A 15812-nucleotide genomic window follows, 5' to 3' on the forward strand; every position below is an offset into this window, starting at 1 on the left:
ACCTCTTTGTGTTTGATCATCCTGTGGACGGCTGAGGGTGAGGAGGGCTCTGCACATTTGCCCGAGGCAGCGCATAGGAGAAGGAGGAATCTGGGCCTCTGATCCTATTGTGGAGAAAAGGGTAATTTCTGCCCAACCTGCCCTCTATCCACTAATAGGCGAGAAGGTGACGCGCCAGGGAAATCCCCTGTTCCAACCCAGGGAGAATACAAGATCTCCTCTCCTTTTCTGTCAACTCAACCAGTGTCTTTTCCCATTAAATTCCCTGAATATCCTAGCCCCTCACTCCCATTAGCTCTGATTGATTCCGGAGCTGGCCTCTGCATTACGCATTCCTTTGGTTCCCCTACAGTCACCCATTCCGGTTCGAGCCCTGGACAATTGTTTAATAGGGACAGGGCTCGTACATCACATTACTGTTCCCGTTTCTCTGCTGAACCATGACACTCATTTAGAACAGATCACCTTTTTGATTATTGACATCCCCACGCACCCCATTGTTTTAGGTCTCCCCTGGTTGAGTTGGCATGACCCTGTTATTTCCTGGTCCAAGAAGAGACTGCTGGGTTGGTAGCAGGAGTGTCAGGGGAGGTGTCTCGCAGTGTCTGTCAACACCACTATGGTGGAAAGTCCGGACCACGCCCCTCAAGTGGATTTACCCGGAGGAATAACAGGATCTGCAGCGGGTTTTCTCTAAGACCCAGGCTACACGCCGGCCTCCTCATCGCCCCTGGGACTGTGCCATTGACCTGCTGTCTGACACTGTCATGTTTTGTCATTGATCATCATGTCTTGTCCCTGTGCTTCCCTCTGCTGGTCTTATTAGGTTCTTTCCCTCTTTCTATCCCTCTCTCTCCCCCTCCCTCTCTCCCTCTCTCGCTCTCTCTCTCTATCGTTCCGTTCCTGCTCCCAGCTGTTTCTCATTCTCTAAACCACCTCATTTACTCTTTCACACCTGTCCCCTATTTTGCCCTCTGATTAGAGTCCCTATTTCTCCCTCTGTTTTCCGCTTCTGTCCTTGTCGGATTCTTGTTTGATGTTTGCTGTTCTGTGTCCTTGTTCCGCCTGTCGTGTTTTTGCCTTCTTCAGATGCTGCGTGTGAGCAGGTGTCTATGTCAGCTACGGCCTGTGCCTTCCTGAAGCGACCTGCAGTCTGTGGTCGCGTCTCCAGTCGTTCCTCTCTACTGACGAGAGGATTTCAGTTCCTGTTTTGGATTTACCTTGATATTATCCAGGAGAATCATTGTTTTGTTTTAGACTGGAATAAAGACTCTGTTTCTATGAAGTCGCTTTTGGGTCCTCATTCACCAGCAAAACAGAAGAATCCGACCAAGATGGACCCAGCGACTACGGATTCTCTCAAACATGCCGTCAGTTCCAGGAGCAATGCTCGGCAGACACGAGCAGGAATTGTCTGCTGCTCGTCATGCCGTTGAGACCCTGGCCGCTCAGGTCTCCGACCTGTCAGGACAGTTTCAGAGTCTTCGTCTCGTGCCACAGCTACTTCCTGGTCTTCCGAGTCTCCGGAACTAGGGTTAATAACCCACCATGTTACTCTGGGCAGCCCACTGAGTGTCGCTCCTTTCTCACCCAGTGTGATATTGTGTTCTCTCTCCAGCCCAACACATACTCAAGAGAGAGAGCTCGGATCGCTTACGTCATATCACTCCTTACTGGTCGGGCTCGGGAGTGGGGCACAGCTATCTGGGAGCAAGGGCTGAGTGTTCTAACGTTTATCAGAACTTTAAAGAGAGATGATACGGGTTTTGATCGTTCAGTTTTTGGGAAGGAGGCTTCCAGGGCCCTGGCTTCCCTATGTCAAGGTGATCGATCCATAACGGATTACTCTATAGAGTTTCGCACTCTTGCTGCATCCAGTGACTGGAACGAGCCGGCGTTGCTCGCTCGTTTTCTGGAGGGACTCCACGCTGAGGTTAAGGATGAGATTCTCTCCCGGGAGGTTCCTTCCAGCGTGGACTCTTTGATTGCACTCGCCATCCGCATAGAACGACGGGTAGATCTTCGTCACCGAGCTCGGGGAAGAGAGCTCGCGTTAACGGTGTTTCCCCTCTCCGCATCTCAACATCTCCTCCCACCGGCTCAGAGACTGAGCCCATGCAGCTGGGAGGTATTCGCATCTCGACTAAGGAGAGGGAACGGAGAATCACCAACCGCCTTTGCCTCTATTGCGGTTCTGCTGGACATTTTGTCATGTCATGTCCAGTAAAAGCCAGAGCTCATCAGTAAGCGGAGGGCTACTGGTGAGCGCTACTACTCAAGTCTCTCCATCAAGATCTTGTACTACCTTGTCGGTCCATCTACGCTGGACCGGTTCGGCTGCTTCCTGCAGTGCCTTGATAGACTCTGGGGCTGAGGGTTGTTTTATGGACGAAGCATGGGCTCGGAAACATGACAGACACAGCCCTCCCGAGAGGACACGTCTACCTCTCCCCTATGCGGAGACTGAGGCAATGGATACCTACGTACAGGAGAGCCGACAGCAGGGTTTTATCCGCCCCTACGTCACCAGCCTCCTCTAGCTTATTTTTTGTTATGAAGGAAGACTGCGCCCCTGCATTGATTATTATTGAAGACTGAATAAAACCACCATTAAGTTCAGCTATCCATTACCCTCATCCCAACCATCATCGTTATGGTTTAAATAGATTACATTTTGGTCTATTCTGCTAACAACGCCTAGCATGTCTCGTTGGTCAGGTCTGTGCTGGGAAGACTGTTGGAGCAGCCCTGTGATATATATATATATATATATATATATATATATATATATATATATATATATATATATAAGTTAAAGTCGGACGTTATACATACACCTTAGCCAAATACATTTAAACTCAAGTTTTTCACAATTCCTGACATTTAATCCTAGTAAAATAATTTGGAGAAATGTCCTCTGGTCTGATGAAACAAAAATAGAACTGTATGGCCATAATGACCATCGTTATGTTCGGAGGAAAAAAGGGGAAGCATGCAAGCCAAAGAACACCATCCCAACCGTGAAGCACGAGGTGGCAGCATCATGTTGTGGGGGTGCTTTGCTGCAGGAGGGACTGGTGCATTTCACAAAATAGATGGCATTGAAGGAAGGAAAATGATGTCTATATATTGAAGCAACATCTTAAGACATCAGTCAGGAAGTTAAAGCTTGGGCGCAAATTAGGTCTTCCAAATGTCAATGACCCCAAGCATACTTCCAAAGTTGTAGCAAAACGGCTTAAGGACAACAAAGTCAAAGTATTGGAGTGGCTTTACAAAGACCTGACCTCAATCCCAAAGAACTGAAGAAGCGTGTGTGAGCAAGGGGGCCTACAAACCTGACTCAGTTATACCAGCTCTGTCAAGAGGAATGGGCCATAATTCACCCAACGTAATTGTGGGAAGCTTGTGGGAGGCTAACCAAAACGTTTGACCCAAGTTGTCACGCCCTGACCTTAGAGAGCCTTTTTATGTCTCTATTTGGGTTGGTCAAGGTGTGATTTGGGGTGGGCATTCTATGTTTTGTTTTCTATGATTTTGTGTTTCTATGTTTTGGCTGGGTATGGTTCTCAATCAGGGACAGCTGTCTATCGTTGTCTCTGATTGGGAACCATACTTAGGTAGCCTTTTTTCCCTCCTTTTGTTGTGGGTAGTTGTCTTTGTTTGTGGCACTATAGCCCTTAAGCTTCACGGTTGTTTCTTTCGTTTATTGTTTTTGTCAGCGTCATTCAAATAAAAAGGAATATGTACGCTCACCACGCTGCACCTTGGTCCACTTCTTTCAACGGCCGTGACACAAGTTAAACAATTTAAAGGCAATGCTACCAAATACTAATTGAGTGTATGTAAACGTCTGACCCACTGGGAATGTGATGAAAGAAATAAAAGCTGAAAAAAAGAATTCTTTCTACTATTATTCTGACATTTCACATTCTTAAAATAAAGTGGTGATCCTAACTGACCTAAGACAGGGAATTTTTACTAGGATTAAATGTCAGGAATTGTGACAAACTGAGTTTAAATGTATTTGGCTAAGGTGTATGTAAACTTCTGACTTCAACTGTATACGTGTTTGTTTTGGGCTTCGTCCCCGTCATGTACATGACGTACGCTATTTTGGGTAGAGAAATAAAACCCTCTATCTCGTATTCCTGCGCCTGTCTCCTATCATTATACAGTACAACGTGACATGTATTAAGCCTGTTGCCCAGCACAAAGACCAATTAAAATTTTGCCGACTATTGAGTAATACCATTAACGTATCTTTGTATTCTATTAAAAGTGTATTTATTGGCCTCCATAGTGTCGCAGCAGTCTAAGGCACTGCATCGCAGTGCTTGAGGCGTCACTACAGACCCTGATATGGAAATTATAATTTAGTATTGGCGTTTGCATTCCCTCAGTTTGAATGTACCTGTCATACAATGAGAGACATAGGCCTATTTCAGTCATTGCAAATTTCTAATGGATTAAGGTATCCTACCAAATGAATGCTTGAATTCATTTCTTGTGTAGTGGTTCATCTATTTGTAGAATATGCCTATGCATCACTGAACACTAGGCGATGTGTCACCTCCACAATTGCTCTCTTCCCAGAAATAAAATGAGCAATGAGGTTTTCTGGAAACGTACTCAATTATGAAACGTAACACTGAATCCTAGACCAGACAGCCAAAGAGAAAATGAATTTTCCATGGTATAATTGTGATATTAAATATGCATGTATGCATGGGAGGGCAGGGAACATATGCACCCATTTTCAGCTGGAGAATACACAGACTAACTAAACTGGGACAAAGCCACTGCAATGTTGGAGCTAGAAACATTAGCATTTCACTGCAGCTGCAATAACATCTGCAAAATATGTGTATGAGACAAATAAAATTTGAATTTGATTAGCAACACAGTTTTGTGTTGTGAACCATGTAATGAAGCAAATCCATTTCAAGAGTCTCAAATTGTTGGGGTCTCTTGTGATGGTGGGAAAAGTGTTATGCATGAATTTCCCCTAGACTTTCCTATTCTACTAAATCATCAGTGACAGGCTATAGTCAGAGTTTCTTTGCTATAGTAGCTTGGAGAGGTAAAACGAACTGCCTCAATACATGACGACCCTTGATAGAATTAGGCTATTGTGTCCCTAATCTTTTCCGATTCCCATTAATGCAATTAGTTTTATGAGTACTGTCTGAACAAGGAGTCACTGCCTCGTATTGCACAGAGTAGGCCTATGTAAGGCTTTCATCCAAACCAAACAGGGTAAAGAATAGAATTAGATCAGGGAGGAAATGAATCTTCTTAATCAAACAAAAGCAATTAAAATAGCAACAAGCTCAGACTGTGCTCAATACACAGCCAAAATTAGGGTAGCCTCATGCTCAGTGAGGAAAGGCTCAATTATCACCTGAGCAAGGTATCTGGAAAACTGATGCCCATGTGAAACCCACAAGCCAAGGCTCGTGCGAGGCTACTTCTGAAACTCAAAGTACTCATGGATGACTTCCTAATTCTCCATATCCAGAATATGTGTTTATCCAAAATAGCCTAAAGGTGATAAAGTTACCAAATATCTGATCTAACATCATGTTTGATTTGTCGACTGTGAACTTTAACAGTAGCCCTTCACTCACTGAAAAAGCCATGCATGAATCATACTTATTTCCCACACTTTCTCTTTTTAATCTATCAGCAGCATTTGTGCTCAGGGGGCATTTACATGTTCAATGTGACTCAATTATTAAAATTAGAAAACAGCTAAGAAGTAAGTTAATTCAATGAGATTTTCTTCTCAAATCAAATCAAATTGTATTTGTCACATACACATAGTTAGCAGATGTTAATGCGAGTGTAGCGAAATGCTTGTGCTTCTAGTTCCGACCATGCAGTAATATCTAACAAGTAATCTAACCTAACAATTTCACAACAACTACTTTATACACACAAATGTAAAGGAATGAATAAGAATATGTACATATAAAAATATATGAATGAGCGATGGCCAAACGGCATAGGCAAGATGCAGTAGATGGTATAGAGTACAGTATATACATATGAGATGAGTAATGTAGGGTATGTAAACATTATATAAAGAGGCATTGTTTAAAGTGGCTAGTGATACATTTATTACATACATTTTTTCATTGATTGAATAGTGGCTAGAGATGAGTCAGTATGTTGGCAGCAGCCACTCAATGTTAGTGATGGCTGTTTAACAGTCTGATGGCCTTGAGATAGAAGCTTGTTTTCAGTCTCTCAGTCCCGCGCTTTGATGCACCTGTACTGACTCACCTTCTGGATGATAGCGGGGTGAACAGGACAGTGGCTCGGGTGTTGTTGTCCTTGATGTCTTTTTGGCCTTTCCTGTGACATCGGGTGGTGTAGGTGTCCTGGATGGCAGGTAGTTTGCCCCCGGTGATGCGTTGTGCAGACCTCACTACCCTCTGGAGAGCCTTACGGTTGTGGGCGAAGCAGTTGCCGTACCAGGCGGTGATACAGCCCGACAGGATGCTCTCGATGTGCATCTGTAAAAGTTTGTAGTGTTTTTGGTGACAAGCCGCATTTCTTCAGCCTCACCACGCTGTCTGTGTGGGTGGACCATTTCAGTTTTTCCGTGATGTGTACGCCGAGGAACTTAAAACTTTCCACCTTTCCACTATTGTCCCGTCGATGTGGTAGGGGCTGCTCCCTCTGCTGTTTCCTGAAGTCCACGATCATCTCCTTTGTTTTGTTGACATTGAGTGTGAGGTTATTTTCCTGACACCACATTCCGAGGGCCTCATCTCCTCCTGTAGGCCGTCTTGTCATTGTTGGTAATCAAGCCTACACTGTAGTGTCGTCTGTAAACTTGATGATTGAGTTGGAGGCGTGCATGGCCATGCAGTCATGGGTGAACAGGGAGTACAGAAGAGGGCTGAGAACCCACCCTTGTGGGGCCCCAGTGTTGAGGATCAGCGGGGTGGAGATGTTGTTACCTACCCTCACCACCTGGGGGCGGCCGTCAGGAAGTCCAGGACCCAGTTGCACAGGGCGGGGTCGAGACCCAGGGTCTCGAGCTTAATGGCGAGTTTGGAGGGTACTATGGTGTTAAATGCTGAGTTGTAGTCGATTGACCAGCCAATGTCTTGACATAGGTATTCCTCTTGTCCAGATGGGTTAGGGCAGTGTGCAGTGTGATTGCGTCGTCTGTGGACCTATTGGGTCGGTAAGCAAATTGGAGTGGGTCTAGGGTGTCAGGTAGGGTGGAGGTGATATGGTCCTTGACTAGTCTCTCAAAGCACTTCATGATGACGGAAGTGAGTGCTACGGGGCGAGAGTCATTTAGGTCAGTTACCTTCGCTTTCTTTGGAACAGGAACAGTGGTGGCCCTCTTGAAGCATGTGGGAACAGCAGACTGGGATAAGGATTGATGGAATATGTCCATAAGCACACCAGCCAGCTGGTCTGCGCATGCTCTGAGAACGCGGCTGGGGATGCCATGCGAGGGTTAACACATTTAAATGTTTTACTCACGTTGGCTGCAGTGAAGGAGAGCCCGCAGGTTTTGGTAGTGGGCCGTGTCAGTGGCACTGTGTTGTCCTCAAAGCGAGCAAAGAAGTTGTTTAGTTTGTCTGGGAGCAAGACGTCGATGTCCGCGACGGGACTTTTTTTCTTTTTGTAATCCGTGATTGACTGTAGACCCTGCCACATACCTCTCGTCTCTGAGCCGTTGATCTGCGACTCTACTTTGTCTCTATACTGACGCTTAGCTTGTTTGATTGCCTTGCGGAGGGAATAGCTACACTGTTTGTATTCGGTCATGTTTCTGGTCACCTTGCCCTGATTAAAAGCAGTGATTCGCTCTTTCAGTTTTGCGCGAATGCTGCCATCAATCCACGGTTTCTGGTTGGGGAATGTTTTAATAGACGCTGGGGGTACAACATCAACGATGCACTTGCTAATAAACTCGCTCACCGAATCAGCGTATTCATCAATGTTGTTGTCCGACGATATGCGGAACATATCCCAGTCCACGTGATCGAAGCAATCTTGAAGCGTGGAATCCGATTGGTCGGACCAGCGTTGAACAGACCTGAGCACGGGCGCTTCCTGTTTTAATTTCTGCCTGTAGGCTGGAAGCAACAAAATGGAGTCGCATTGTAACCATTTAGAGGGGGAAAACACGTTGTTTCAAGTTAAAGTCTCAGGAGAATCAGGTACAAATGTAGTCTTGGTCCTGCCACTGATAGCCAGCAAAGAGAGAGCAAAATGGTAGATACTGCTGTTTGTCTGGAGTGAAATTGAAGGGAATGTGAGACAATTAATTTGATTTATTCCACCCTGGATATTGTTGCATTCAATATGTAACAATGTTCATTGAACAACAATGAAGGCATTGTGTTTAGAACAAACTAACAGATTCAAAGCAACAAATATGCCCATTTTCTGAGTATGCTGCATTTATTCACACTGGTGCATGATCACATCTTTGATCACATACGCAAGGCTAACCGGAAATGAGTCATAGATGGTGGATTCCCATTAAAAAAACAGAAGTGGCAGTGAGATTGTTAAGAAAGAAGTGATAACAGGGGTGGTATTAAGTGTTGAGGAGGATCAGTTGAAATGGAAGATTCCCGGTGTCTGTGATGCCCACCGTTTGGTGCAATGGAGAGCGTGGGGAAACGGAGAAGACATTGTCTGTCCTGCTGAGCTTTGATGTAGAGTCTTTGTCAACAAGGTCAAGTTAGGAAGTGTAAGTTATCCCATGAGAACTTTTGTTTTCCGAAAATGCCAGTTATGGGCATGTTGCAGTAGTGTGTAGTAGGGAGATCCCTAGATATGAGAAGTGTGCAGGAGCAGTGACGAGAGTGGTAGCGGAAGATGGGTACAGGGTGAGGGATATTGAGAGGATTCCTGTGGATAGGCAGAGCTCAAGAGAGAGAGCGATGGCAAGAATATGTGCTTCAGTAAGGTGTGATTTTTAGTATTCATAGCCATGGTTGTCAATTGTACTGTAGAAATGGATCGGAAGTCACAGAAAATAGAGGTTGTGGTGGCTGCTGCAGAGAAGTACTTTGGATTGCAAGGATTTTTTGCAGAACAGTTGCATGGGGTGTTGAGTGGTAGAGTTCTATCCTCTCAGACCGTTGGTCTGGAGTAGGATTAGATAGGGTTAAATAGTGGAATGGGGTGTTTTTTAGTTTTCTTAGAGGGTTAATAGTTGGCAGGGGAATTTWAATTTTTTCAAATTTTGTGTAATTTAATGTAGGTACATAATTTAATGTAGGTACAGTAGGCCGTGACATGCCTCACACACCAGTACAGTAGATGGCGGTATATGCACCTTCAATTGGATGCGATTCACCAATCAAATCCTAAGAAGAAGCGCGATTGTATTGTAAACAGACGAAAAGCATCCATCTTTTACAGCACAGAGAAGTCTTATTTCGGCAAAATCATGGGGGCCGTTCTCGGACTGTGTTCCATGGCGAGTTGGGTAAGCCTTCGTTTTTATGATAATTAAAATAAAAGTCTACATCACTCAGATCCACTTTTTAAAAAACGGACCGGATCAAATATTTATTCAGACGACAGTTTCGCTAGCTACTGTAATCCTAAAGTAACTGTAGCTGTGTTAGCGTCAATGCACAACAACAAAGCCAGGGTGGTTCCCTGTTCAGTATGGCTTGGTGCATTGCCTTTTAATCAAAAACATTGGCCCCGGGTAATCTTTCTAAAACATGATCACAATTTTAGCTAGCGTCAGATGGTTAAAATGATCATCATGTTATTGATTAACAATCGTCATATGCAGGTTTTGACAGTTCCATCCCCGAACTGGTTTGCTTTGCTTGCTCTCTATACGTTTACATTTTCAATTCTACAGCAATGTAGTTGAGACCTAGCTAGATAGCCACTTTGTTATTGATAGTGCCTATATGTTCAAGAGTATTTTAATGACCCACATTTCACAATGCACTGGTAGCCTAACTGGAGACGTCATAGTTAACGTTAGCGGTTATCTAGCTAGGTCTCAAGTAGGCCTACATTGCTGTAGAATTGAAAATGTAAACGTATAGAGAGCAAGCAAAGTAAACCAGTTCGGGGATCGAACTGTCAAAACCTGCATATGACGATTGTTTATCAATAACATGATGATAATTTTAACCAGCTAGCTACTGCCCGGTACTTGGAAATATTGCAACACCGTAGCTAGGCATCAAAACAGAATCAGATGTCAGATCACCGTTAACTATGACGTCTCCAGTTAGGCTACCAGTGCATTGTGAAATGTGGGTCATTAAAATACTTTTGAATTTAACGGCACTCAGTTCAGTTAGGCATATGTCTGTTATGTGATTTATATGTTTAAAGTAATGGTAAGATAATTACTAAATTATTTATACTTTCAAATTAATGTTAAGGCAATAACTAACAGTATTCCACCCTGTCACTGGATAATAGAGTGAGATCTATTTGAATCATAAGACTAGAATTGTGCATAGAAAAAGAGGAACTGTTAACAGACAAGGAACTGTGGCAGACAACTTGTGACCACTGTGAAACTGATAACAGGGAAGGAGGTCTCCCCACCCAGAGAGGGGAGAAAGATTATGTAACGTGTTGCAGGATATGATAAGCAATGTAGGTGTTGAAGTAAGACTTGTAAATGGCATTGACAGTGTCAGGAGAAGAGGAGGGGCATTGATGACCAAATGTGAGGTATATAACCAAGTGTGCATTGTATGATTTTTAGAGCTCCCGTGAATAAACATTTAGACTATTGTAGCTGGGCCTCCGTCTGTTTCATTCAACCAGAATCTTACAAACTCTGGATTGCAGACTGAGTAGTTTAATTGAAGTTCGGTTTATGAACATTGAGAACATAATTATCTTAACAATGTCTGGTATTGTTTCCTATTTAGTTTAAATAATTATATTCCTGAAACTATTTTCAAGCTAAACGTGTACCGTTAACTGCCTGGTCTCTCTTCCACATTGGTATCAACTTGATTAGGTTTGACACCTGCCGTGACCAGATCTATTCTTAGCAGAGATTTGGTTTCCAACGCAGTTAGCAACTTGGGAAAAACAAGTGTGTTGGTGTTATGTCAACCCTACGTAGATGTATTAACTTTTATCAATGAATGAAAACTCTATTGACTTTGTACTTAGGCTATATTCTAACTGTAAAACCATTCAGCGGTGGGCAGATATATTATTCTGTCAGCATCAGTTCTATACTTGTATGACTTAGCTAATTGGTTTGAATCACATTTAACCTCATTCCCTTGTCTTGCCTTGTAGATCCCCTGCCTGTGTGGCACTGCCCCCTGCCTGCTGTGCAAATGCTGCCCCAGTGGGAATAACTCCACTGTCACCCGACTCATCTATGCCTTCTTCCTCCTGCTGTGCGTGGGCATCGCATGCATTATGCTCATGCCAGGGATGGAAGAGCAGCTCAAGAAGGTACCAAACTATGCGTTTTATGTATTTGATATACAACATTTACAATTAAGACAACTAATTCTACACATTTTTGTTTGGCCTGACTAATTACTTGTGCATCTTGGCTCTTGCAGATTCCAGGATTCTGTGATGGGGGAATGGGTACATCAATTCCAGGTGTGGAGGGTCATGTCAACTGTGATGTCTTGGTTGGCTACAAGGCTGTGTACCGTATCTGCTTCGGCATGGCAATGTTCTTCCTGCTCTTCTCCCTCCTCATGGTCAAAGTCAAGAGTAGCCAGGATCCCAGAGCTACTATACACAATGGGTAAATAGCACTGTGTCTTCTTCATATATGGGTAATGACAATATCAGTAAGCATTATATACTGCAATGCAGGAAGATAAATAAGGAACAAGGGTATCCATAAGTATATTTAAGTTCAAACAGGTCGATCAGTTAAAATACTTATGCTTTCTTTTAGGTTTTGGTTCTTCAAGTTTGCTTCTGCGACTGCCATTACCATTGGTGCATTCTTCATTCCAGAGGGTCCCTTCACAACTGGTAATGGCCCTTTTCATACAAATAATGTTTTTCTGTCTCATAGAAATGTACAGTACCAGTCAGAAGTTTGGACACACCTACTCATTCAAGGGTTTTTCTTTATTTTTTATTATTTTCTACATTGTAGAATAATAGTGAAGACTTTAAAACTATGAAATAACACGTATGCAATCATGTTGTAAAGTGTTAAACAAATCAAAATATATTTTAGATTCTTCGAAGTAGCCACCCTTTGTCTTGATGACAGCTTGGCACACTTTTGGCATTCTCTCAACCAGCTTCACCTGGAATGCTTTTCCAACAGTTTTGAAGGAGTTCCCACATGCTGAGCACTTGTTGGCTGCTTTTCCTTCACTCTGCAGTCTAACTCATCCCAAACCATCTCAATTGAGTTGAGGTTGGGTGATTGTGGAGGCCAGGTCATCTAATGCAGCACTCATCGATCTCCTTCTTGGTCAAATAGCCCTTACACAGCCTGGAGGTGTGTGGGTCATTGTCCTGTTGAAAAACAAATGATAGTCCCAATAAGCGCAAACCAGATGGGGTGGCGTATCGCTGCAGAATGCTGTGGTAGCCATGCTGGTTAAGTGTGCCTTGAATTCAAAATAAATCACAGTGTCACCAGCAAAGCACCATCACACCACCTCCTCCATGCTTCACGGTGGGAACCACACATCTGGAGATCATCCGTTCACCTACTCTGCATCTCACAAAGACACGGTTGGAACCAAAAATCTTACATTTGGGCTCATCAGATTTCCACCTGTCTAATGTCCATTGCTCGTGTTTCTTGGCCCAAGCAAGTCTCTTCTTATTATTGGTGTCCTTTAGTAGTGGTTTCTTTGCAGCAATTCAACCACGAAGGCCTGATTCACGCAGTCTCTTTTGAACAGTTGATGTTAAGATGTGTCTGTTACTTGAACTCTGTGAAGCATTTATTTGGGCTGCAATTTCTGAGGCTGGTAACTCGAATTAACGTATTCTGTGCAGCAGAGGTAACTCTGGGTCTTCCTTTCCTGTGGCAGTCCTCATAAGAGCAAGTTTCATCATAGTGCTTTATGGTTTTTGCGATTGCACTTGAAGCTAATAATACTCACTTAGCCTGTAGCTAGTTCACACTTCTCTCCCTTAGTTTGGTTCTACATAGGAATGGCTGGAGCGTTTTGCTTCATCCTGATCCAGCTGGTCCTGCTGATAGACTTTGCCCACTCCTGGAATGAGTCCTGGGTGGAGAAGATGGAGGAGGGCAACTCTCGCTGCTGGTATGCAGGTATGGTAATCAACAGGAGCTTCTCTTTAAGAATACCTTGTGAAAATGCACTGGTGCCAGGTTGAGTTAAAGCAACCCTCTGTGTCTACACTTTTAACTCCCATTGTCCAGAAATAACCAGTAAGTCTAATTTCTCCCGTGCAGCTCTGCTGTCTGCTACCACCATCAACTACATCCTGTCCCTGGTGTCTCTGATCATGTTCTACGTCTACTACACCCACACTGACGGCTGCACTGAGAACAAGGCCTTCATCACTGTCAACATGCTGCTGTGTGTCGGAGCCTCAGTCATGTCCGTCCTGCCCAAGATTCAGGTAAGGAAGTGCATTGGACCAGCATGTCAACTCACACTCCATGTTGTACCCCAAAAACCTTAGTCTCTGGACCTTCATCTTGTATAATAAACATGTAATTATAATATGTTCTGACACATTTACATCTTAGTGTTATCTCACCCCTTTTCTCAACAGGAGTCCCAGCCAAGGTCCGGGTTGCTGCAGTCTTCCATTGTGACTCTGTACACCATGTATCTCACTTGGTCTGCCATGACCAACGAGCCAGGTGAGAATTTTAATGATCAAATGTTTCCGATACACCAATAAATGGCTAGCTCTTCATCAAGACAAGCACTCGAGTAAATGTGTTTGTCTTTGCCATCCACAGACAGGAAATGCAACCCAAGCTTGCTGGGTATCATTGGCCTCAACAACACCACCCCAGCTGGTAAGGACCACCCTGTTGTTCAGTGGTGGGATGCCCAGGGTATTGTGGGGCTGGTCCTGTTCCTGATGTGTGTTCTGTACTCAAGGTAAGGAAACAAGTCTGACCCAAACAACAATGTCTGCAGTTTTCTCTTCGAAGAAACTGCTAATGCTATTTTACCATTTACCAGCTTTGTGCAGTTGCTATTGACCCTGACAATAACATGTTATCCATTCATTCCTATAGCATCCGCAACTCCTCCAACACCCAGGTGAACAAACTGACTCTGACCAGTGACGAGTCTTCCCTGATTGAGGATGGCCACCACCCTGAGAACTTTGACGTGGAAGATGGTGAGAACCGTGCCGTGGACAACGAGAAGGACGGAGTCACCTACAGCTACTCCTTCTTCCACTTCATGCTCTTCCTGGCCTCCCTCTACATCATGATGACCCTCACCAACTGGTACAGGTGTGTATCCTCACTCTCTTGGATTATTTGGTCTGGTAGGATGATAACTAGGCAATTGCAGTAATGAGTCTGTAGCCTTAGTATTGAATATTGTGAAATATACACAGGTCATAACATGTAGAAGTTGTCCCTTTTCAGGTTTAGAAGTGACTGCTAAATGCTAACTCCCTTTCATTTAAGATGGTTAGCATAGCTAGTAAACAAATCTGTGGTGGTACAGTCGTTTTTAACTCTAATGCAATTGATTGGTTAAGTATTACATGAACATGTATTTGGGTTGACATCCATACAAGCATTATACTCCGATTTTTACCTCAACAGTGTGAAATGCACACAAACAGTAGCCTAAATGAGATCTTTCCCTCACGGCACTTTTCCCCCACACATTTCCATGGCAATTCCATTGTTTTGGTCGAGTTTGATTGACCTCTTTTACCGCATCTATCCCTCCTGGGTTTGACTTGTCTGTTGTTTTTGATTTTCTCAGCCCTGACTCCAACTATGAGACAATGACCAGCAAGTGGCCCTCTGTGTGGGTGAAGATCTCCTCCAGCTGGATCTGCATTGCCCTCTATGTGTGGACTTTAGCAGCCCCACTGGTCCTGGTCAACCGAGACTTCGACTGATGATCTAAAGAATGAGGGCGGCAATCATTTGCTCATGATCATTTTGAATATTCAACTTTGTAAATACTGTATGTGTATTCCCCACCCACCCTTTTTGTTAATACACTGCATGCATGCTATAGTATTGAATACATGGGTGTTTTATGTACCATGTTTTATCCTATTGCAAAGTTAAAGAATGTTTTTTGCTGAGTTGGGGTTGTAAAGGTAGCCGGGGCTTGGAGAGATGGTCAGTGAAAGGAGGACTCTTCCTCAACTGTAATTGACTCTGGATAGGAGACATTCAGAAAGAACCATTGATTTGTTACAAAATGGGCAAGACTGCTTGATGTTTGATAATATGCTACACTTTGCTTAAAGTTATACATATGTAGCAATGAAGTGCAGGGTTTCAGATATTAGCTCATTGTTGTAATCCTAGGTTAATTTCCATCAGTGATGTACCAGTGGCATATTATAGGCTAATCTACCATCATGCTTTGCTGTGCTTTCCTTTTCAGAACATTCTCCCAAATAGCAAAACAAACTACAGCTTTCCCTTTTGTTATCATGCACATCTTGTGTTATAGGTCAAATATTAGTCCTTCAGTTTTGTGTACCTTGTTACCTATGATTCACACTGGAGTTATCTTAATGTAAAATACTGATGTTCAGTGGATAAATTATTTAACATACTAGAAATGTGTATTCAGTATTTCCAGCAGACTGACAATTGTTGTCTTTTGACATGTATTAAAGTGCATTGTAACCCA

At 43.6% G+C, this 15812-nt stretch overlaps 1 protein-coding gene across 1 annotated transcript; it reads left to right on the forward strand.

Annotated features, from left to right (window-relative positions):
- Positions 1 to 9365: 9365 nt before the first annotated feature.
- On the forward strand, positions 9366 to 15659 carry LOC111954247 (serine incorporator 1). Its single transcript, XM_023973814.2, has 10 exons — positions 9366 to 9475; positions 11287 to 11448; positions 11562 to 11755; positions 11912 to 11991; positions 13124 to 13261; positions 13406 to 13575; positions 13732 to 13822; positions 13925 to 14069; positions 14210 to 14434; positions 14922 to 15659. Exons 1-10 carry the CDS (start codon positions 9437 to 9439, stop codon positions 15058 to 15060), a joined length of 1383 nt encoding a protein of 460 aa, XP_023829582.1. The 5' UTR covers positions 9366 to 9436; the 3' UTR covers positions 15061 to 15659.
- Positions 15660 to 15812: the final 153 nt, after the last annotated feature.

The sequence above is a fragment of the Salvelinus sp. IW2-2015 genome, linkage group LG28 (assembly GCF_002910315.2).
Source record: "Salvelinus sp. IW2-2015 linkage group LG28, ASM291031v2, whole genome shotgun sequence".
In the NCBI taxonomy this organism is placed as follows: domain Eukaryota; kingdom Metazoa; phylum Chordata; class Actinopteri; order Salmoniformes; family Salmonidae; genus Salvelinus; species Salvelinus sp. IW2-2015.

What these genes read in the sequence shown, in the direction of transcription:
- LOC111954247 (XM_023973814.2), top strand. Translation starts at nt 9,437, where the DNA reads ATGGGGGCCGTTCTCGGACTGTGTTCCATGGCGAGTTGG. An exon ending in TGTGTTCCATGGCGAGTTGG is followed by an intron (nt 9,476 to 11,286) that starts GTAAGCCTTCGT and finishes CTTGCCTTGTAG; the next exon opens with ATCCCCTGCCTGTGTGGCAC. An exon ending in AGAGCTACTATACACAATGG is followed by an intron (nt 11,756 to 11,911) that starts GTAAATAGCACT and finishes GCTTTCTTTTAG; the next exon opens with GTTTTGGTTCTTCAAGTTTG.